This window comes from Dysidea avara, chromosome 11 (genome assembly GCF_963678975.1).
Source record: "Dysidea avara chromosome 11, odDysAvar1.4, whole genome shotgun sequence".
In the NCBI taxonomy this organism is placed as follows: Eukaryota; Metazoa; Porifera; class Demospongiae; order Dictyoceratida; family Dysideidae; genus Dysidea; species Dysidea avara.
In genome coordinates this window covers 8644227-8661646 of record NC_089282.1, presented here as the reverse complement: position 1 = coordinate 8661646, position 17420 = coordinate 8644227, and the positions used below count along the sequence as shown (strand labels likewise).

General features: G+C 36.5%; 2 protein-coding genes across 3 annotated transcripts; one reads left to right on the top strand and one right to left on the bottom strand.

Annotated features, from left to right (window-relative positions):
- Positions 1 to 964: 964 nt before the first annotated feature.
- Positions 965 to 8514, bottom strand: LOC136238990 (heat shock 70 kDa protein 12A-like). The gene is made up of 3 exons (XM_066029718.1): positions 8086 to 8514; positions 6833 to 7048; positions 965 to 2310 (listed from the first exon to the last, which is right to left on the bottom strand). Exons 1-3 carry the CDS (start codon positions 8392 to 8394, stop codon positions 1069 to 1071), a joined length of 1767 nt encoding a protein of 588 aa, XP_065885790.1. The 5' UTR covers positions 8395 to 8514; the 3' UTR covers positions 965 to 1068.
- Positions 8471 to 14497, top strand: LOC136238987 (heat shock 70 kDa protein 12A-like). Of its 2 annotated transcripts, none has more exons than XM_066029714.1 (3): positions 8471 to 8565; positions 10952 to 11158; positions 12873 to 14497. In XM_066029714.1, exons 2-3 carry the CDS (start codon positions 11012 to 11014, stop codon positions 14424 to 14426), a joined length of 1701 nt encoding a protein of 566 aa, XP_065885786.1. In that variant the 5' UTR covers positions 8471 to 8565; positions 10952 to 11011; the 3' UTR covers positions 14427 to 14497. The 2 variants fall into 2 exon arrangements, with proteins under 2 accessions (XP_065885786.1, XP_065885785.1); XM_066029713.1 differs by lacking the exon at positions 8471 to 8565 and adding an exon at positions 8617 to 9055.
- The last annotated feature ends 2923 nt before the right edge of the window (positions 14498 to 17420 follow it).

The following is a 17420-nucleotide window of genomic DNA, read 5'->3' as shown; positions in this document are numbered from 1 at the left end:
AGTTGTACACAGTGGATAAAATTTATCTATTTACAATACACTAGTCAGTAGTGTATTATGTTTTACATTTTTCTGAGTTATCATTTTAAAGCACTCAGCCCTGCTAGTGTGCTGCAGCTTCTCAATCTGTAGAAACATAATGTGACCAGATCTGCGAAAAGAGGTCTTATAGCCTTTTCAATTGCATGTACTTGGGTAATCCATAACTTGACTTGTATGTATGGTACCAGCCTGAAAAGGTCACCTATACACTCCTAGCATAACATTATTCCTGGATGTAATTTTAAGACAATGGGTTAAACACATGATGAGTTATGACTCATCAAACTTGGAAATTTGGAAAGATCCAGTTACATTTTTAAAATATTATAAATTGCTCACTGGCAATTACAATAGTGAAAATCTGGTCAAAAATAAGCTAGCTAGTTTGCTGTTGTACATACATTTGTTAACATTGAATAGAAAACTAAATTGAAAATTTTATTGTCTATTTAGAATGGACAGGTACATGTTGTTGCATTGAACTAAACAGAAAGATATATACAGTGTTATTCAGGTTGTTTGCATAAACATAAAATAGCTATGTGTCAAACACATGATCAGTGATACAAATATCTTGAACTAGCAAGTGTTGCAGTGCAGTTAGTAGCTCTCTATCACAAGCTGCATGATGCTGGAAATTAATGGAAAATACAGTCCTCTTCAACACTTTGATCCTCCCATGTAAAGTACTAGCATTAAATGTCATGTTTGCAATTGTCGATGAGAACCTTCAGTGATCACATAATTTATGCAACGTGCATACTCATCCTCTAATCGAACATGCAGTCACTGCATTGTTAGCATGTTACTTCTAGTGCGGTATACAGAATTTTGGCTAGGAATACAGAGGAAAGATATATCAAAATATATTATAACATACCTTCATACAATGTAAGATATAGATGTAAAGTTTTCATGAACGTATCATTCAAACCTTCGATAAAGACAACAAAACACATACATACAAAGTATACAACTGCATAACACCAAATTGTGTGCTATGAGGTCATGGATATTAAAATGCAATCATGATGCTCTAAATTTATCTTTCATCCAATCAAGTTTTAGTGGAATTTGTTGTTGCGACGTATTACCAGTAGCTGTTACAGTTATTTCAGTTCCTCTAACATCCATCTGTACGGTGACCTCTTGAGACACTCCACTGCTAGGACTAGGTAAGTCTTTTAGAGTTAATGTTGCAACCTGGTAGCAGCATATGTCATCTACATATTTTGGCTCTTTTTCATAAGAGCCATATATTGTTAAATAGCCAATATTCTGATCATTTGGTATTGGTGTGAAAATGTGGCTTTTCGAAATTGGATTTTGAGTAGATATACTTTGGCCAATTTTAACAAATTCAGTAAACACTTTTGTGCAGTAGCACTTGCCATTTTTGTCAGTATACTTCCTTCTTTCATCATGTGTATCTAAACTAAAATCATCCCAAGTTTCTATTCCTAATGTTTGGCTCATTATTCGAGACCTTATCATTTCGTGATGTCTGCCAAATTTCACTGCACCATACATCACAGAAAATACTGGATTGGCACCTGTTATAACAGTCAGTCTAGGTGAGAAGTGCTTTTTTACTGCATCAAACAAAATATTACTTTCTGAAAACCCTCCAACCATTGAAATTTTTTCTATTGATCTACATTCTGGAGCTTTTAATACATCATCTATGACACAAATGATTTGATTAATAACTGGATGAAATAGACTGCACATTAAGTCAGAGGGAAGGACAAGGTTTTCTTCATCTTCATCCCACTCTATGGTAAAGTTTTTGTAGTTACTAACAAGCTCAGTTATATTTCTTCCTGATGCTCTTTCAACATATTTATACAACTTTTTAGGAATTGGAATAGAGATTTCACGACTCTCACCATTAAATAAACATTTTTCTTTTTCAAAGCTTTCAGATACAAGTTTACTCCAATGAGCACCACATTCCCTTTTTAGTTCAGGCATGTTCACTTTAAATATCTCAATGAGCAACTTTTCAAATGCAACATTTATAGCAAAACTTCCACAAGAGCCACCATGGACTTTATGTATTTCCTCTACATATAACTCCTTGCTTTGGGGGGCTTTTATCCACTTATGAGCTGCAATATCTACAGTTCCACCTCCACAGTCCACTACCAGGTGCTGGCCACTAGCTGCACTAAGCAAATCAACCTCCTTTTCACCCAGGCAGTATAATGATGCCGCTTCAGGCTCTAGTGCAAACTTCAAGGAATTGTTTCCTGTGCAGAATCCAGCCTGAATTGTAATAACATAAGATCAACACATTGTAGCAGCTAAACAAACATGCATGGTGACTTCAAACATTTACTGAACTAACCTACAAAAAGAACCTCACTGATAAAGTTAAAGATACGTAAATAGATTAAGTGAGAAAGGTGTAAAGTTTTTATTCAAAAATACTGCACTAAATTTAAAGTGAATAAAATAGTGATGAAAGGGAAGGTATAAAAGCTGGAACCGGAATGGAACCAATTGTGGTGTCAGCTTTATAATTGCTTTTAAAACCATTCCCAATTCATTATACATTACCTAGTCTTACATTAACTTTATTTTTCTACTTATAGGCATGTTAGCAATAGTCTATGGGTAGTTTTATTTAACACCCACTGCATGAATACTTTGTTGCGAGTCTATACCTTAGCCTATACTGCTAAAAAGCAATCTTTAAGTCTGCTAAAGTGTGATAAAATAAATGAACAGAGAGTATTTGTGAGTTACTGTAATCCTCACATCTGTTGATTTATGCATGAACTTAATCAATAGTTGTGACCAAATTTTTGATAATCATTGATCTACGCACACACCAGTGAAGTTCATTTTTCACCATGAATGAATAGTCACACCAATACTCTACACATTTGCACCACAGCCATGCCATTGAGCTGCTTTTCATGAGTGGATTCCTAGAGACGTGTGCCAGCCACTGGGAACATTCTGGCACCTTGTAATGCCACTGGTAAGCTGAAACATGAGATTAGAGACATGAACAGCCTTGGACAGTTGTCCAGATATTTTCTACATACATATCTTTAACTTTCAGTGTCACAGGTGGCCTTGGGAGCCCAATATTAAGGCTGAAGATACCATATGACCTACTCAGCCATTTTCTGTTCATGTACCAATTGCCTACCCACCACCCCTTGGTGATGTGCTTGTGTTACAGATACCATTGTGAAAAGAGGTACTCAAAATCATGTTATATCAATAGCTAGCTTGCTATGAATCGAAGTAAAATAAAGACTATGGTTGGCTGTATTCATGGTGAAAATTTCAAATCACATATCTCATTAATCTATTGATGTGCTATAGATCAACGGTTTTCCCAAATTAGGTCACAGTTGATCTGGATGATTTGAACACAAACTTCTACTGTACCTCTTCCCCACAGACTGATTACACTATTATCGGTGTTTATACTCATTTGTGAGTTTTACACAATAAAAAAATAACTTGCAACATCAAAAGTTTGTTGCAGATTTAGCAATTGAACAGTTTGAAGTTTGAATTTTTAAAGGAACATTTGAGCCTTACTTTGCTAAATTTTCTTGCACTCTGATACAATACATCAAGAAAATATGGGGTCTGCACAGTAGTACTGTATGGTAGAAACCCCCCTAGAGCACCTGCTAAAACACTGTTGCTGAAAACCATTGTAGAAACATTTTCTGTGATGAAAAGTAGATTTATGAAAGAATATTAAAAGTGAGTAAACCAGTTCAGAAAAAGAATAATTTCATATATATATATATATTTTTTTTTTAAATTGCCAAAACCTAAACTTTGGTCTATAAGCAAGCAAGCCAGCCAGCCAGCCAGCCTGACCACAGTCACCAGCTAGAAGTTGAACAACATATTGTTTAGCCACCATCTTACATCACTATACCTCACATCTAGGATGTACCTTATATGGGTGTCTGCCATTAGTGCTATTATCTTAATTACAATACTTGTCATCTCCATGCAACAAACCATCTAGTGCATAATTTTTTGTATTGTGACTTTCAAGGAGTGAATTTAGATTATTTGAAATGCTTCCACTACTGTAAGGGGTATTACACATGCAGTAGTATTGTAGCTGCTGGTTACTGAAAACAGAGCTTAATGACCCTGCACGCTTCTCATGATTTACCTAGATTTCTAATGATCAAGCATGGCAATCATGTTCTTTAACCCTTAAACCCACATACACCAATATATCGGCATTTTTTTTTTAAAAGCTTGAAATACGCACAGTTATTATTGTTAATGGATGAATGCGTGATGGCTTCTAAACCGGCAGTGTATGAAGCTTGTCTAACTACATTAGTCCAAAAACCACCTATCACTGGAAAGTATATTCATTGGGCTACTTACTTATTAGACAATGACGAATAGTCGTTGTAACAACATTCACTCACTTGTTATGATGCGCTGAAGATCGACGTCTGGTTTCCCCTACCTCGTGAATGCATGGTCTGGTAGCCATTATATTAAATGTGTGATTCACATGAGCTTTATAGACATTTAATAACATTTAATCCCTAATTCAGTCATTTAATCCCTAATTCAGTCATTTGACATTTAATCCCTAATTCAGTCATGGTTATAGACTGAATTTTAGGATTTAATGTCCACTAGTTAGTAGTATATCTACAGGTATAGGCAATCTTCCTTGTTTCACTACTTTTATGCTTAAAGTTCATTCGAATAGCATAGAGGAAATAAGGCATATGACAACCAAATACACTTAATATCATGTAGGCTAGATACTTACTTGAGATAGTCTAATAAAGCAGTCGCAAGTCATGCAGCATATGTACGTGACTGGATCTGCGAAAACCTGACACAATCATGCATTTCTTGAATTCCTGTTTGTTAAATATTTATAATCTACTTACAGGGGTGGATCCAGGGGGGTTCAAAGGATTCCATGGAACCCCCTTTTGAAAAAGCCTTTCTTACGTGACATACTCTAATGGAGCAGTCACAATATTCTTAAGGGGAGCAGTGTAGCAGGCTACATGTGGAGTTAAAAATAAGGAAATATAGTTGGTGAGAGTATTAATGGTGAGGGACAGCTAATGTCAGCAGGTGATGACCTTTTTTTTTTTGGTCTTCGACTTACAGCCTAGGCTGAAGTTGCAATTCCAGAGTGGAATCCCCTTTTTAAAAAGTCTGGATTCACCCCAACTACATGCTCTGGCAAATTTATAGTTATTATTGGGTAAGTTTTTTCTTGCATCATCTAGTGAAGAAGATTGATCACTTACTATCATTTCAATGTGATGTAAACAAACACCCTTAACTTCCGTATCCTTGAGTCTACTGCAAGGATTTTTGAGCTCCTCTTGAGAAGGATAATAAGATGATTTCCAGATTTCTATTAGTAGCCCTTTTATCACTAATAACTAAGCTTGCACGGGGTTTTGCAGATCCAGTCACATATATACATATCGTAGCTATATGCTATAGCAAAAAAAAGTTAGCTTATTTGAAAATTAAGTAGGGATCCAAGCAATAAAAAAGTAGGAACGATATATGAATGATGGTATTACTGTGGGAAAATCCCTACTTCGGCATTGAACAAAGAATCACCATAACATTCCATTGTAGAGATTTTCCCACAGAGCTGTATTGTAATAATTATCATCATTCATATATATTCACTACTTTTACTTCGATCAATACTTCACTGCATATAATTAAAAATTTCAAACTAGGTGTTATTATACATACGTATATGTACATACTGTACATGTTTTCGGAAATAATTACCCACATGTACGCATAGCCACTGACCTGAGTCAGAGACGAAGCCAAGGACACATGTCAATGACTAAGATGTTCTATACAGTATGGAATATTATTTCATTGTTTTATAAAGGCACTATTAAACAGCATACATGAACAGCAGAAAGTGAAGACTGTACATGTATGACAGAATTTGCTACATGTTTGAGCAGAGGAGATTGTCAGATATATCATGTACTATAGTACTGTAGTGATACAGGAACTTACTACAGGTTAGATTGTGACCACCAACTTTTCACTCATATACACCTACATATTACCTCATAACTTATCCCGAGTACAACAAGCTGACTGCAAACTTTAGATAGTATCCCCATATTGATGGAAGTTGAGGGTAGTGGATGGGTAATGAATACCACTTGGTACGTAATAAAAAGAGCAACATGTCGGAAGTCACAAAGCCAAAACCAGTTTTACTGGAACTACTGATGGTTGAAAACACTCGATACACTAGTTGTCCAACATAGCAGATATTTGTGTAGATTCCACCAGTCCAGATTCATGGGAGTACGTCAACCTGCCATTCGCATATACAACAGCCTTATACATCGAGTGTGGTGCTTGGCCGAATCTGGGTGGCCTGCGGATCAAATAATGATGGTGTTGATTTTTTTTCAGCCCTTTTATTGTCCCGTTTCACTTTAGGATACTTTACTCAAAGATTTTCACTTAGGCTCCTAGTCTAGTGGTAAACACCTCATACGGGATCTGCCTTCTGTGTTCACCCTCCAGTGCCTAACTGGTAAAGTTGATAAATTCTGGAAAGTAAGTAAAAGCTTGTATGAAGCAAGGAAAGTCGGTACAGAAACTAATATCGTATGAATATATCTATCGATTTGTGTTGTAATATATCAGAATCGTTGCTTGTGCTAACATGCCAGGTCCAGTCACACATTGAAATTAAATTCTTATAGTGACCAAAAGCATTATACATGCGTAATTGCATATGAGAACTAAATACACTTACATCTTCAGCTGCAATTCTCATAACCTGCTTTGCAGCAGAACTCCATATTGCCGGTACTGTCAGAATCCACAAGATGGCTCGGTTAGGATAGGCAATTTGTATATCAAGCTCATTCAAGACTATTTCCTTCATGTAGCTCAAAGCCTTACTAAATACTGTGGTAGCTGGTAGCTCTTTTCCATCCACTGCCTGTATCATCATGTGTTGAGTTATGTTCTAAAATACAGCAGAACATGTCATTACAACAGTTAATTGTTGTTCAATCTGTGCCATAACAAGCAAATTTCCTTGCTATTTTATTCTACGACTCCTACTTGAATTTAAAATTCTTCGACTTTCCCCTGTACTTGTTTGTTTACTTTTCTGTAATGTAATGGTGACTGATGAGCCTGGCATATGGCATAAAACAAAATAACATTGTATCGATCTACATGCATGTCCTAACTATAATTACTGAAAGTGAAATCACCAGTAGACTCTCAGGGGCGGATACAGAGTTTCGAAAGAGGGGGGGGCACCTTTCTGAAAAACAGTTGAAGACCAAAAAAACTTGCTGAAAACCAGTTGAAGACCAAAAAAAAAAAAAAAAAAAGGTCACAACAATAATAGCTAGTTATCCTTACCTACTATATCACGTCTGTTATGTAAAATAAAATCCTATTTGTAGCTTCATAGGTAAGCTACACTGCCTCATGAACATTGTGACTGCTTTATTAGAGTAATTGACTGCTCTATTAGAGTATATCGATCTTGTATGCAATTTCTTGAAGGGGGGGGGGGGGGGCATTTGCCCCAAATGCCCCATCCTGGATCCGCCACTGACTCTGTTTTCAGCTATTAACCACCTGTTACAAAGCCCTCTGCAATCAATCCAGTCACTACAGAAATTATGGATAGTTTCCATTATAGACTTAGTAGTCAGTAAAAGGAAGCCACTATGTGCTACCAACGAATAAACACCTTTCTGGAAGTGGAGAAAGAAATGCATAAAGGTATTGTAACTGCATGATGCATTGTAGCTGCTGCAGTAGGTGAAAAGGCACGTCTTGCTAATTGGGCACAAGGGACGGCAAACAGCAAGCCCATAGCCTTGCCCGGCCATAGTTGAGTTATGCTTGGGAATGGATCTTACTATGTACATGCATTGCACTACAGACTGCATGCCATGTGATTATACTATTACTGAATGGCTCCTTGTTTATCATACAGTATGTCCCACTATTCCAACCAAATGCTACACACACTATAGGTACCTTTTCTTCATATAAACTCATTTTGAAATACTCAAATAGGTAGTAATTATTGAACTCTTTAGTATGCTTAACACCCTTCTTGTGGTAGTTTTCTCTAGCTTTTAATCCAAACGCTTCACATTCTTTGTTATGATTCAACAGCAGTACTGATGGGCATTTTATTGCCACCCCAGTCTGACTTGGGAGCCATTTGCTGAACAGACGTGGCTTTTCATTAGCACTGGTCGACAAAACTATTCCACAACCAGACGTCCCGAAGTCGATAGCGATATAATGAGTATACGAAGTCTTGTCAAAACCACTAGCCATGTTTAAACTTTTCTTAGAAAGACATATAAAATCCCCCACATATGCGGACACAAAGGTGTTATATATGACGTCATTTCATGAATTTACGATGGTGAGCAATTTGTATAGACCACGCCCTACCCAAGTTATGATAAAGTTTATCGAATACGCCGGATTCACTGAAACATAGAGGTACTGTGCTCTTGGCCGAGCTCTTGGTAGCAACGTTTATGACAACACGTAGATCACGTGACTATAGGAAACCCCCTTGTGGTGTCGTTGAATCCCTGTGTATTTTCTCGGAATCAGTATTTGAAAACGTTAAAGAAAGCAGCTAACTGTTTTACTGTTTCTGTGTGTTAAGCTTCGACATTATATAACTGGAATGTCGTCATCTCGGTCGTCATATACTCACTACATTTCTATTGATTTCGGCACCTCTGGGTGTGCTATCGCGCTGGGACACGCTTACCCGGATCCACAGCAAATAAGGGTGTTTTCTGCTTGGAATGCAGGTCGTATGGGAGTTGTGTTGAAGCACCCCACAGTTCTACTTGTCAACCCTAATGGGGAATTTGAGAAGTTTGGTGAAGAGGCGCTGCTTGCTCATAAAAACTTAAAAGACAAGGCAAACGATTACTATTTATTCTACAGATTTAAAATGAACCTTTATGATTCACCAGTAAGTGGATTGTATAGCATGTATTAGTGTTTATCGTGTATAAATCCTACCGAGCCAGTCTATTCCCAATTTGCCATAACCCATTAGTGGGCACATTCAATTCAGTGATAGGTTGGCCGGGTTTTCTGCAAATGGGTGGTGTAGCCATCAGTGCATGGAGATTGATTTATGTTTTGACTATTGACTTCATCAAAAAGTTTGTCCTAACCATTAAGTTAACCTGATTTGATTACATTTTCGAGTGTGGTTGAACGTGGCTTTTGCATTTCATAGTGTTCAAACACCAATCTTCTTGTCTACTTTACAGAACACTCCTTACCCTTCAGTCATGAGTTTGTTGTACTGTTGTCTGAACTTCTTACTGCTGAGGTCATCAATCATCTGTATTCATGAGCTCTAGACATGACCTTGTAAATTTGGTGTCCACTGTTTGTGATGCTGCAAGTCTTTGTATGTAGGTATCTTCTCTACAAGCCGGGTTTAGTTTCTTTTTTTAAGCCTATACTTATTTCCCTTCTAGATTTGTTATAGAGGTATATGAGTGAAAGGGAGTACCATCAGCACCAGTTAGTTTTACTAAATCTACATTTTTTGAACACTCCATCCTGGGAAAACAGCATGACCATTAATTTACTTTTGGTCTTGTTCATTCGAACACTTTGACCAGAGTCACAGATCGTAGTACAGTGGCTGTTGCAGTGACGCAACTTATGCTTCTGAGTTTCCACTCTTCTAAATGTAGTTTTATCTAGTTACCCTAATTTACTTGACCAGATTTGTGCATATGTACATATTTGATGATTCATAACCACCACCAATGACTTGAAATTTTGTCAGTAGTGAGGATCAACATACATAATTATTTAAGTTTGTATATTCTTAAACTAAATTTTGGTCTTCCACATTCACAGTTGTAAGACTTGAATAAAAATAATAATTTTTTTTCCTAACCAATTTTCACTTTCCAGATGGGAATGTAGCTCTATACCATAATTTTTGTTTCTGAGTAGAAGTGTGCAATATAATGAAACTTTCTCAGTATCTGGGGGCTGCAGTTCCAGATTCCTCCATCACAAATCTAACACTGAAAACAATTCAGAAATTAGACCCGCCTCTGCACACGTAGATATGCCCATTAAGTTTTAACCCATGCTGAGTCCATCTTTAATGGATTTTTAACACATTTGCTTCAAATATTGTTTTTAAGTGCATAAATGTATCTAGTCAGCTAATTACATTCTATACTGTTGTTTCTGAAGCTTATTTCGCTAATTTAATGCATGCTACTTCATGAATAACAAAAGCTAGAGGCAAACAATTATTATGAAAACAACTCATTAGTCATGCATCAGTAATCCATGTATATATACTCCAACCTTCATTCAACTTTGCCCTATACTCACATTATATAGCCTTATGGTTAGGCTAATAATTTACAGTAATTGCATAATTTCTTATGTCTCACAATTCAACAGTTTCTTAATTTGTTTATCACTTTCAGTCACTTGGTCATCAACAAAAAAACCTGATGCTTTTGTTCACAACTAATCTTGTGGCATGATAGACTCCCAAATCATGCCCATCTCAAAGTTACCACCATCCTGCCTTATTTTTAAATTCAATTATGCTTATGTGATGCCACTTCTGCATTGGCATTGAGATCACATGATGCATGGACTTGTTAAACGCTTAGCAAACCTCAATCTCAACTGATGTTTCTTGATTCCTGCAATACTTTTTCTTTTGTATTTCATTAACTCATTTTTGGGATGTTTAGCTCTTGGCTCACTCGTACCAGTTGAGCCATTATATGTATACAATTAAAACTATTAAAATTATAGCTATATTATAAGCATGTAAGATCGATTATGATGGACTGTTCCTTTGATTTGCTAGAAGGCAGATACTATACAAGCAGCTAATGGAAGAAGCCTACCAGCAGTTGATGTGTATGCCATGGCACTGAAATATTTGAAAGATACTGCTACTCTGTGGCTTGATAAGCAAGTTGAGAATCCTGCAAGAGACATACAATGGATTGTTACAGTACCAGCCATTTGGAGTGATGCTGCTAAGGAAGTTATGAGGAAAGCTGCAGTAAAAGTAAACAAATCAATTACAGTAGTATACTATGTATAACCATGCACTTTTCTAATTATTTCTAATCTAAAGCAGGCTTATACAACTAACTAAAGCACTGTTACTGTTGCATGTGAATGTGTACTTGTTGTAAAGGGATGTGGTACATCTCTGATAGTGTTGGTATCATCATACAGTACGGTAGTACTGCGTATTAGGGATCATGAAGGTTTGGGCTTTTCTGGCCAAAACTGTTAACCTAAAACCAGCCTCAAAATATCCTCATAGCACCTTGGCAGTATTGGTTAGGTATAACCAAACCCAAAAGTGTGACCTGAAACGCTTCCAAAAAGTTGCTACAAAATATTTTTTAAAAGTTTAGTGGAATTTTCTACTGACTGATGGACGGACTGACTTGACTGACTGACTGACTTGACTGACTGACTAATGCCATAGCTCAATAACAGTTAAGGATACGGGCTTGATTTTTTCATTGTTCGACGTTGCTTCAGCTCAACAGGTGTCTTTTGGCATACCGCAGTACGTACAATACAGGCATCATGGACTTACCTTCTGACAACCCAAGTTGTCCATTCATGCTAGCTCAGTGTTTGTAGCTAAATGGACATTGTCCGTATTTTCCATGGAGACTGGATTAATTGCAGAGATGCTTCTCTTACTGTTCTTCATTTGTAATGCTGTGTAACAGGTTGAACATAGTTGAAAGTGAAGCATAATGGCTATTTCATGTTCCAGTCAGTATTAGTTGGGGTACATGTTCAGATGAAACATCAACTCTGGTGCCATTCTTCTTTTGATGTAGTATGCATGGGTTCACCAGTCATAATAGTGTCACAAAAAGTAAACAAACAAGTATAAGGAAAAATTAGGAATTTTATGTTCTATTAGGGATGATAGAGAAAAAGTAGGGAAACAAGGGAGGGCGCCTACACCTGCAGATATACTAGTGGACATTTAATCCTTAATTCAGGTATAGACTGAACTAGGGATTAAATGTCCACTAGTATATAGGCAACCTCCCTTGTTTCCCTACCTTTTTCTTTAATCCCTAATCGAACTTAAAATTCCTAATTCCTTATACTTGTTTGCATGAATAACTATTAGAATTACCAAACTTGTGAGATAGCTACAGAAGTGAGTATGTGAGAACATAAGTGCAGTAGTTTTACCGATAGGGATCTGCCAAAAATGGCAATAAATAAAGTCTACCTGTAGTAAATTGTTATATGTTTGTACTAAAAACTCACAATTCATCCGTTAAAACAGTGCATGGTTAGTGAGAGGGGCTATACAGGCAGAAGAATTGTATTCTTCAATGTAATGAAAATTTTCAATTTTTAAACACAAGTAGTTACAGTGTCGCACATCTCTGTGCCTAAAAAGCTCTGTTGAAATACAAGCTTGAGAGTTGAAATTCTGATAGTTGAAATTAAACTTGTAAGCTTCGACTTACTGGAGAGATGTATGCGCTGCTTAGTTATCCAATATCAATCTATTCATTGCTCCTTGATATATTACCCTGACCAATTATTTTATCTGCTAGAAGCTTGTTAATAGCTTTTGCAGAGGTATAAAATTTTTGGATACATAAAGCCAAATTCACCGTGCTTATACAAGTTTAATATGTACTTATGCTGGGTTAATGGCTATTAATTATACTTGTAATACTTTTATTTGCACATTTCTTTCATTTATTGTAAACATATATGTCTTTCAGGTTGGACTGCCAAAAGAATCAATGGTATTTGCATATGAACCAGAAGCAGCAGCACTGTTTTCTAGATTAGACTTTTTACGTGACGAGGAAAATTATTCTGAAGCATCCTACCTTGTTGTTGACTGTGGTGGGGGGACAGTGGACATAGCAGCACACAAGATGACCAAACAACATGGACATATTTACATTGATGAGCTGAGTCCTCCAGAAGGAGGAAATTGCGGTGGGTTTGCAGTCAACGATCAGTTTGAAAATTTGATACTCGACATACTGAAAGTACCGATGGAGCAGTTTAAGCAACTAAAAATTAACTGTTCTGTACAGTGGACTAAATTGATGAATGAACGATTTGAAACTTCAAAGTTAATGTTGGACCCTGATGTTAGCTCTACTACTATTACACTAGAGTTTCACACTAAAATTTGCAAAGAAATTACACGATTAACAGGTAAATCAATGGAAGAATTAGTAGAAAACTACAATGATGAAAATATTGAGTGGGACGAGGATGAGTCTGGCTTTGTTCTGCACGGTCCTGCCATACATAGAATTTTTCAACCAGTTCTTGATAAGGTTTGTAAACTAATTAAAAAGGTACTGGAAAAGCCATCCTGTGCACAGATAGACATAATACTGTTGGTTGGGGGTTTTGCTGAAAGTGCACTGTTGTTCAAAAAAGTTCAAGACTCCTTTTCAGCGATTAATATCTACAAAAGTTCTGATCCAAAGTTCTGTGTTGTGAAAGGCGCAATACTTTGTGGCCAGCATGAGAATTTGGTAAAGCCGGTTTTAGAAAATATGAAAATTGATGGCAACCCACCACATACATTGCTGCCAATGTCAAATGACCCTCTACCCAACACAATACCACAACTTGATAGTACTCATGATATAACAAACTCTTTGTCTGATGTTGCAATATCAGAGGAACCCAGTGGGCATGTAACGAAGCATTTTCCTCCTACTAACTCAAATGAGACCAGCGCTGAACACGTTCTTCCAGTCATAACAAAGCATCTTCCTCATACTATTACAATGGAAACTAGCATAGAAATTGCTAAACATCTTCCTCCTCCACTAACAAAGCATCTTCCATTTCTTGTGTCTCGAAAAATGAAGTACTCTATTGGTCTTGAAACATCTGAACCTTTTAAAGCTAGCTTCCATGATTTTAGCAGAAGAATAGTACATGCTGGAGAAGATTATTGCACAAATGTGTTTTTTTCTCTTGTAAAAGCCAATGATAGTGTATATGTGGGGGCTGCTACACGGCGATACAGGTTCACTCCACTTACCAATGAACAGTCAAATTGTGATATCACCATTTTTGCATCTGAAAGTGAAACGGTCAAGTACATTGATGAGCGTGGATGTCATAAAAGAGCCACAGTTGAAATCAGTAATCTTCCAAGCTACAAGACTGGTTTATCTAGAGAAGTAGAGATATGTGTTGACTTCTATGGTACTGAACTTGAGATTACAGCCTACTGTGCTATTTCACTATCAGAGACTAAAAACGCTAAAGTTAGTTATGAATTTTCCCTTACAGTTTAACCTTGTAAGCTGTACAATGATGACCAATTGGATGTGTATTGCAGAATGCTTCTACATATCTACCATGAAAAAAAAAGAAGATATATATATATATATATATATATATAATATTGGAGTTAGGCCATACCAAATTATAGTTAATCATATGTTTCATGGACTGTTAGCTCTCTAGTAGCGACCTGGCAGGTTGAAAATTAATAAAAATGTGAATCATTTCATGCAGCTACAACTAACTGTTTTATTAGAATATATATGACTGCCCTATTAGAGTATCTCAGGTGCAAAAACTAATGAAGCCCCCCCCCCCCCCCCCCCACCTGAAATAAACTGAAGGAGCTCCATTCCCTTCCCCTTTACTATACTACACCTATTATTGCTTGCACAATGTTAAAGAGTCTATATATGCAGCCATTTTTATAAGAGATTACGTGATTTACATGAGTTTCCAAAACACTGGCCTGTCACATCCATGAAACTTAAGATTAATTTGTCATAGCCTTAGAAAATGTATGGCTAGCTCTAGTTTTGAATAATTTCACAAATTTGCAGCATATATATATATGCATGCACAACTTGAGTCTTGAGGACACACTCTGGCTCCCATGGTTTATTTGTATTACCCATTGCTTGTTGTGTAATAGCTTGCAGTACCAATGTAGCATGTAGTCACAGCAATGTTGTGTGGCTGTGTGGAATGCATGGCGATCACTTACAACCTGTTTAGTCAATCATTACTTTATTCCTTGTTTCCCATTATTGTCCACATCAAGTTTTAGGTATATAGTTGTACCAAATTATGCACCATTCTATAGGAAAGATGGAGGTACTGAATTACTGAGTGTTAGCTGTAAATACATTAGCTGTGCATACATTAGCTGTGCACAGGGGCATAGCTGAAGAGGGTTGGAGTTTCTCCACTTGTTTCACAGGGTGTACTATCCAATAAAACACTAAAGATTGCCAGCAATAAATCTACCATATATATAATATACTTTTGGTAAAAAATATTGAAAATTTAACATTTAAATCTACCCTAAGTGGATTATTTTATGATCACACCACTGTTCTCAATTAGTCACAGGACAGTAGAGAACTAGTCCTGAAAATTTCATCATGATTGCTTAATGTACGTATGTAGGAGATATGAAGCAATATGTGGAATATAACGCCAACTCTGTCTGGTCCCCTCACATCAGAAGAGACATTGATAAGCTTAAACGAGTACAGAGGCAATCTGCCAAATTTTATTATGGCTGACTTCCCGCGTTTCAGCAGCGTAACCAACATGCTCATCACAGTAAATTCAAATGGGTCAATTCGACCTCCATGAGTAAATTTAAACTACAGAAATTTTGGTCAAAATAACCATCTAAAGGTGGTTGTAACTAGGGTAGGCATTTGAACTAAATCAGTCAAAATAACTAGGGAAGGTCAAAATAACTGTTCACTTAGGATGTTGAAATAACATATTTTGGTAATTTCAGTGTGTATATGCTATATGGTCAAGTCAACTATAGTAAAGTTTAGATGACCAGCTACATGGTTAAATGTACAGTGTACTGGCCATTATAACATTTTTGTTACATCCCACAATCAAAAGTAAACATGGAGAACATAGGTTTTATATACAATTTGAAAAACTCTATAAGATCAGGTATGTTTAAAGTATTAAGATGTAGTATATAACAATTATTGTGAATATGTGTCAAAGATAGATTAATGTATGTTATTACTAATGATGACTGACTTGTTAATTAATGTAAACAAACAAACAAATATTTTGTGAAGTGAGTTGATTTTACCAACAGATGGTTAAAATGACCATGATGGCAAGGTTATTTCAACCACTTGGTTAGAGGTTGAAGTGACTATGGGCATCTGGTTAATATGACTATTTAGACAATGGCATGTCAAGAATGCTTTGATATTTGCAAAGTATGCAGGGTTTTTATTCTAGTAAGACACTTGTAAACAGGTGGAACCTAGTAAGACACCTAGCCACAAACTTCAACAAACAAATTGCATACTTTGTGGGTTCATAACAAAATTCCAGTCACCACAGGCCATTGTCTAAATTACTAAGACATGCATTGCTAGGATTCTTCAGTGGATAAACAACCCGAAGGAATGATGTAATAATCACCAAGGCTCCGCCTCGGTGATTATTACATCATTCCGCCTCGGTGATTATTACATCATTCCTTCGGGGTGTTTATCCACTGAAGACTCCTAGCACTGCATGTCTTACCTATATATGTTACAAAGTTAAAATAAACAAGTACATCCTTGGGTCATTACTGCCAAAAAATCAGTAATTTGAATTGCAGGTAAAACAACCCAAAAATTTGGGTTGTTTGTACCCATTTGGGTCGTTTGTACCCATTTGAATTTACAGTGATTGACCTTAACATTCCCAGTTTAGAATACTGCAGACAAGTATCCAGTATCACCCTCCTCTACAAAATTGTTCATAATCTCATTGATATTATCTCCTGTTGATTTAATCCCTGTCACTTCTAACACCAGAGGACACGACCAAAGATTTCATCGTATCTATGCAAGGATGAATCAGTACAGTAAATCATTCTTCCAATAAGACTGTGGAATTGACTCCCACCTGACCTAATCCAACAACAATCGCTACAAATTTTTAAGCACTAGCTGAAACTATTATTACCAATCAGTAATCCCATAATCAAATTTGTAAAACACATTGTATGCATGTTTTATATGTACGTTAATCCTCAAACTGAGGCTGCACAGTTTTGGAATATATTAAAACAAGTAAATAAATAAAATCATGGACTTCCTTTTAAAACTAAGCATAATAAATAAATGTAAAACGATTGCGCAATGCTTGGGAGATGCATAGCTGATTGCAGATGTCACTTCCTGTTATTACGCATGGGTCATTCCCCAAGTTTTCCCCCAATGGTATTTTTCCACCTGACATGGCAAAAACTGCCACACCTATAAAACACATTGGAATGACAA